Raw genomic sequence first — 7668 nt, 5'->3', positions numbered from 1 at the left:
CTCTGAGGATCACATCTGCTATCCTGTTCAGATTTCTCATTAAAGATGGGAAAAGTCAATGGAGAATAAACGAAATATTTCATCAAAGAATCAATAAAACGAGGTCGGTTCTGAACATTATTTAAAAAGATGATTTAGTGAACTGAGAACGGATGCAATTAAACTTCTATTATGTTTGCCAAAACTTACCATGTTTAACGCTGAGCATAGGCGGAGAAGTGTATGAAAAAAAATAAAAGCAACAAAAAACCAGCAAATATTAAAAACATCCTACCTGAAAGCTGTCATGTTGGTGATGAAGTATGAATCAAATGCAGAAATGATAAAGTTACCAAACGATGCATGCGGTCTGATGACTTTTTCCGCCAACATTTAGAACGCATTGGCTGAGGGGAAGCACAGCAAGTCGGCTAGTTACGCAGCTCAATAATGAAAACGTCACTAGTCCGCCAATAATTATATAATAACCACTGAAAAATAAACACAGCTTTATATAGAAAATTGCTTCCGGATTTGAATGGCACCAAATGCGTCAAGCATAATGCCGTAGGCAGGGTTCATCATCAAATTAACATAAACATACTCTGTTCACCTGGAAATGCGTTAAATTCAGTGCCTTTCTGCGTTAAATTAGCTATGCCATATATAAGTAGCACTAGAGTCTATGCCAACAGTTGAACAAACACCCATTGGCCAACTATCTAAACTTTGCAGTACATCTTCAATATCCAATACTTCATAGCTGACAACGTCTAGACAACAAAGATTGCTATATATAAATGAGTAATCACATAATAAGGAATTTTGAAAACTGATCTGACACTGAAGAACAGGGGAAACTGAGGACATCGGAAACAGTAAAACAATAAAAAGCATCGGAAAAATTGCAAATAGATGGCAAAGTCAGGAAAAAAGGCATTTCATTTAGAAGAATTATTGAAGCGGATATCAGTGGACGAACACTACTGCAGGAAGAAAAATTTATGAATAGTTTTAAACATAGGAGTGCATAAATTCATCACTCCGATAAGATAAGATGTTTGTTCATTTGTTCATTTTTATTGCATTTACAATAAACTGTTTTCAGGAATTAGAACAATTAAAATCTTTGATATGCAGCATGAAAGCAGTGTTAGACAACGAAATGAAATCAACTTAAATAGGTAGAGGCTTGGTATAATTGAGAAGCTAATTCAATACTAAAATGGTGCATCGCAATCTATTCTGTAACACTTATTTTTGTAATTAAGCAAAGTTAAATATGGCATCCCTTACTACAATTATGTATTAATAAATGTTAAAGAGAAACATCGTAGAAAACTGGTTTGAACTGAAATTTATAAATAGATACATTTATCGAAACTTCGTGCATTGAACAATTAATTTATACTTTACTTTATCACAATAATAAAAATAGACTAAAAATAATGATAAATTAGATCCTCAAAAGTGAAATAATGGTCTGTGAATCCCTTTTTCTCCAAAAAAGATATGCATTGAATTGAAACGATTAGAATCGATTGGGAAATGACTGGAAATTTATCAGCACTCTTTGTACCAAATTCAAAGGGCATTTATTCCGATAACTACTGTGCAGTTTCTGTTGAAACTCTCCAAACAACTATCATTCATCTTCAAAAAACCTGAATTATTCAAAATAATCAGATTGAAATGCAATTTTTAAGCAACATGGAAGATTTTCTGTCCTATTAATGTCACATTCAGAAACCGGAGATTCTGTAAAATTTCTCAAAACATCATCGAATGCGGAATATTGAAAATTTACATACTTATATCTACCACAGTATTGTTTGCAATTTTCAACAATATTTAAATCCACGAAACCAGTCCACAAAATTTCGAAATTTTTGAAAAAAGTTTTTCTCTGAAAATTACTAATATCGGTTTGTATTGATGAGGAAAAATATCAGAACACATACAAACTTTTCCGCACTTATTCTCATTGTGTATTTTTCTAGATATCGACAAAAAACTGAAACTTGCAATGCGATTATAAGGGGTATAAAATAAAAAGACAAAATATACGGGTCGCCAGAATATGCACAATACGTGAATGATAAACATTTACGTAAGAAAAGCAAAGAATTTCAATAAAAAACTGGCCAATTTCAGATGCTATTGCTTTTCGTTTTCGTTTATGCATTACTGCATCTTTAAAAATTAAAATTTTTCTTTATGCAATTTTTTGATTTCTCATTAAATTTATCATACATAACTTATCAGCACTCCTTGTACCAAATTCAACGAACACTTATTCCGCAACTACCGTGCAGTTTCTTCTGCAACTCTCCAAACAACTATCATTGATCTCCAAAAGATCTGAATTATTCAAAATAATCAGATTGAAATGCAATTTTTATGCAACATGGCAGATTTTCTGTCCCATTAATGTCACATTTAGAAACCAGCAATTCTGTAAAAGTTCTCAAAAAAATCATTGTCAGCGGAATACTGAAAATTTTCACACTTATGACAAGTGCAATATCGCTTGGAGCTATCAACAAAACCATTTTATAATTTCTAGCGCTTTTCGAGAACCACAGAAATGGTTTTCGTGAATTTACATTTAGATAACTCGACAAATTCGAATAAATACTCAGCAGTAGCACATTCATTTGACCTCAAATTGTGCATTTATTTAATTTTATAGCATTCGTATTTAATTTCTAATGCGGGTGATTACTTTTCATGCTCATTATGCAGAGCGGTACAGAGCATTGCATCGAAAGAGACAACGGAATCAAATGCCCACATATTTAGTATCATTAAAAAGCTAAACCGATAACAGCAGTGATATTCCACGAATGGCTTATATTCAAAAAAGCAAAGAGATAATTCGCATACGATAAGAAAAGCAGGTATTAATAAATTTTTAAGAAACATATGTCGAAAAATTCCATTCTACTGAAAGCTAAATAATAAATGATTGAGAAAACTAGCGCATTCGAAGTGAAAAATAATACATGCACATAATTTGGAAGTAATGGTCGAGTTTAAAGAGATTTACAGATTGTCAACCTTCCTACGTATTACGGTAAGCAATGTACCGAATATAGAGGCCATTTGTACCACACCTAGTAAACCATTTTCGATGAAACTCTGGACAAAACTGGATCACACCACCGTAAATTCCTGACAATCAGAAACACATAGATTTTTGAAAAAAAACATTTTCGCCATTTTTCGAAAAAAACAACCAAATCTACAGTACACGAAATTGAAAAATTTTTGAGAAAAAATTTCTATCGCAGAAACTCACTCATTTCGATTTTTATTGATCAGGAAAATATTCCGAATATATACAAACTTATTTTCACTGTTCCTCACTGCGTATTTCTGGAGATATTGACAAATAAGTGAGTCATGGAATGGGATTATAAGGGGAATGAAATAGAAACACATAAAACATAGGAGTTACATAGATATGCGTTTTGTATCATTCTACAAAAATTTAAGTATAAAATACGAAGAATAACCGCAAAAAACAGTGGCTTATTTAAATAGCAATTGCTCTTCATTTGCGTTTATGCATTACAGTATCTTTAAAACTTAAAATTCTTATTTTTGCAATTTTTTGGGTGAATACTCTGCGGAGATAAAAAATAGTCAAAATTAACAAATTTCAATGCAATTCTTACGCATTACATCTGTTTTTCTTTTCTAACAATGAAAAATTCAAAAATCGGCAGTTCCGTCAAATTTCTCAAAAAATCATCGATTGCGGGCTATTGAAAATTTACATACTTAAATGTGGTACAGTACTGCTTTCAATTATATACAAAGCATTTAATACTTTGTAGCGCTTTTCTAGAACGACGGAATTGATTTTCCTGAACTTACAGTTCGATTACTTGAAAAATTCCATCTGATGCAATGCAACAGACAATTCAATTATCCTGCATTGCAAATTTATTTAATTTTACAGCACTAACATTTAATTTTTATCGCTATTTATTACGTATCATGGTCATGTTGCAAAGCGGTATGTAACATTGCATAGAAAGCAAAGATGAAATCAAATATCGATACATTTGGCATCAATGAAAAGGTAAATGAATTATGAAACCGATAATGGGGGTGACATTCCATAAATTGCTTGTTTTAAGGAATGACGAAAGTTGCGAGGAATACGTTAAGAAAAGCAGGTTTTAATAAATTTTTAACAGTAATATGTGGAGAAATTCACTTCAACTTATTGCTAACAGGAGATGAATCAATAGAAAACTAATGCAATCGAGGTGATAAATGTTTTATGTGCATTAATTGGAAGTCCCTGTTTCAGCAGTAAGAGATTTACAGATGTTCAACATTCCTGTGCATTACGGTAAGCAGTGTACCGAATTTAGAGTACATTTATACCCCAAATTGTAAACTTTTTTGGATGAAACTCTACATAACACTAGAACATTCCACATTTAATTCATACCAAAAAAGAAAACTAAGATTTTTAAAATGAAGTTTCGGTCGTTCCTCTAAAAACAACGAAGTCTGCTACCCATGAAATTTTGAAATTGTCGAGAAATATATTTTTCACTGAAAATTACTAATATCTGTATACATGGGTCAGGAAAAAGTTCCGAATTTAGGCAAATGTATCCATGCTCTTCTTCATTGCGTATTTCCCGAGATATTGACAAAAGAGTAAAACAAAATGGGATTATAAGGGGAATGTAATAAAACGGCATAAAAAATATGGGTTACATCTATATGAACAATATATCATTCTGTAAAGATTTACATGGGAAAAAAGAAGAATAACCACAAAGAACGGTGGTTTATTTAAATAGCAATTGCTCTTGATCTTCGGTTATGGATTACAGAATCGTTAAAAATTAAAATTCTCATTTTCGCAACTGTTTGATTAATTGCTCTTCAAAGATAAAAATTAGTCAAAATTGGCAAATTTAAATTCAACTCTCGTGTATTGCATCGGTTTTTCTCTTCTAAAAATGTCAAATTCCAATAGTATCAATTTCGCCAAATTTCTCAAAAAATCGTCGATTGCGGAATATTCAAAATTTACATACTTAAATGTGACACAGTACTGTTTTCAATTCTCTACACAGCATTAAATATTTTTTAGCGCTTTTCTAGAACCACGGAATTGATTTTCCTGAACTTACAGTTCGATTACTTGAAAAATTCGATCAGATACAATGCATTAGCCCATTAATTTGTACTGAGTCAAGTTATTTCATAGCATCAGCATTTAATTTTTACGGCCATCTATTACATTTTATGCTTATTGAGCAGCGTGGTATTCAACACTGCATACAAATGGAAAATACATTCAAATAGCCGTACATTTGGTCTTAATTGAAAGCTAAATAAATTAAAAAGCCAATAAAATGATGATGATAATCCACGAACTATTTGATTTTAAGAAAGCAAAGACATATAATAAACACGTTAAATAAGCAAATATTAATTATTACTGAACAGCAAAATAGCGTACTTTAATTCAATTGATGGCTATAGTAAGATAAATTAATCGCCCGTATCGCTGTGAACGTTTCCCAAAAAGAACGTTATTATTTAATCAAATCCACAACATTCCAGCGCTCTCCTTTCATCTGAAAGCAGGGGCAAGTTTGGGAATTTCCTACAGATTATGGCTATCCATGTTGTTCTTTGAGCTTTTAAGGACACTGATTAGCATCGTCAATCAGAAAACACAACGTTGTAGTCGCAGAAGAAAGAGGAGAATGCAGGAAGAACAAACACCCGTATGAAAGAAGTAAATGCTGTTAGAATATCTATTGCTTTCCTTCACACAATCCTCACGCATAAGATTGAGAGGTTGTTTTTTTATTTATCAGTATTTTACATCTGGGAAGTACATCTGTTATGGTGAAGAAGGTATTTTCTCAATGATGGGAAAGAAATGCATTTATATGTATCCGCGTTCTTCCTAATAAAGTGACCTCATAGGGTTCTTCAGCACTGGCTTTAAGAAAGTACTGTGTAATAGTGATATTATCAACGGTCTAAAGTGGAAGGTAACATTTAGCGCAAAACAAATTTGATCTGTCAATCAGAAGCAGCCCTGTAAAGCAAATGACCAGTGTTAAGTATCAGCTGATGCTGCAGCCATATCGTGATGAGAAAGTTTTATTTTGAAATGAAAAAGTTGCAACTGAACTGCTATTAGAGTTGATAAACCTGGCCATGATTGACGCAGTGTGTATGCGAAAAGTATATGAAAGATACAAAAAAGGTAAAGAAAAACCCGCATATACGTAAAACTTCCTACCTGAGAAATGGCATACTGGTGATGAGGAATGAAACAAACGTAGATCCGTGAAACAGTCCAACTGATGGTCGTTGTTTGATCGTATCTGCATTCCAATATTCTCAACGGATATGTGAATGTGAAGCAACAAAAATGAGCAAATTACCTAAAGCAGCAGTTAGGCCAATATTCGTCAGCAAATAATTATATAACAATTGCCTGCTCATAATGAAAACAGTTTTACATATAGGAAATCACTTCTGATTTGAATGGCACATAATGCTTTCAGTAGAATGCCATCGGCAGTGTTCATCGTCAAATTATCATAAAGTTACCTGGAAATGGACGTGTGTTTACTAAGCGTGAATTAGGGCACTGAGCTAGTATGGCGTTCATTTGAAAACTTATAAACTATCAATGGAACATCACTGACTTTAACCAAATCAGCTTCTCAAAACTTTGATTTTTCTCTACCATGGAAAATTTGTATTAGAATAGAATACAAAATAAAATAAAACAAGAACAAAAGAATAAACACGAAATAGGTTATGTCATAAGAAACAGGCTACGAAATAGAATTGCAATAAAAGTAGTTGAATTTTTTGAAAAAACTTTTCGCAATAAACGCTGATCAATAAACAATAAATAGTCAATACTTCGGAACAAACTAAAATGAATTATTCATCCATTATTGCGGTAACAATCATAATAATATAAACAATTCAGTTATTAAGATTCGTTAATGTTTTGCTCATCCGAAATTTCACGAGTTAAAACTCTGATTTCAAAATGCCTATAAAAACAATTTTTAAATCGTGCTAAGTATAATTTATTAAATAATTTACTTCAGCATTGATATTTTTAAAATAAAACTGAACTGTAATTGTGAAATTCAAAAATGCAATTTATTGATTTCAAAAATGTACTGTAGTTCGAACTTCATTATTACGCTTACTGTAGAACTGTTCAGTATGCAGATGTGATGTGGAACGCGTTTAAACAATGGTTTGCACCTTAAGCGCATAACCTTTATCTGTAATCTGCACGATTTATTAATACATACCTTCATTTTTGTGGAAAATTAGTTTGTATTCACGTTCGTTTCATTCCTATTGTAACGGCCCGGCTAACTGATGACATCTGCTCTATTCCCATAGTCAACGGAAGAAGAGGAGGAAATACGGAACTGATCACGAACCACGTCGCTGTTGCACTCGTATACAGTAGTATAGTTTAAAGTTGAAGATTCAAGGCGGAGTACGGTAGGCACGTGACGTGGGCGAATGTGTGCGTGCGTGGGCGAATGTTGTTCCAGATCGGTCTAGTTGTGATTTGTTGTGGCGGTTGCTAATTGCTCGGTGGAATAAACGTTCGAAACGATTGTCTGGGGTTTGTTTTGTGATTCAATCAGGCTA

The 7668-nt window shown here is 32.6% G+C and overlaps 1 protein-coding gene across 1 annotated transcript; it reads right to left on the bottom strand.

The window, feature by feature from the left end:
- Window positions 1–1648: 1648 nt before the first annotated feature.
- On the bottom strand, window positions 1649–2636 carry Tsp_12722 (conserved hypothetical protein). Its single transcript, XM_003366327.1, has 3 exons — window positions 2489–2636; window positions 2288–2340; window positions 1649–1885 (listed from the first exon to the last, which is right to left on the bottom strand). Exons 1-3 carry the CDS (start codon window positions 2634–2636, stop codon window positions 1649–1651), a joined length of 438 nt encoding a protein of 145 aa, XP_003366375.1.
- Between the last annotated feature and the right edge of the window lie 5032 nt (window positions 2637–7668).

The sequence above is a fragment of the Trichinella spiralis genome, assembly GCF_000181795.1.
Source record: "Trichinella spiralis strain ISS 195 chromosome Unknown Scfld6166, whole genome shotgun sequence".
In the NCBI taxonomy this organism is placed as follows: domain Eukaryota; kingdom Metazoa; phylum Nematoda; class Enoplea; order Trichinellida; family Trichinellidae; genus Trichinella; species Trichinella spiralis.
The sequence above is the reverse complement of the archived record's forward strand: the minus strand, read 5'-3'. Positions and strand labels throughout refer to the sequence as shown.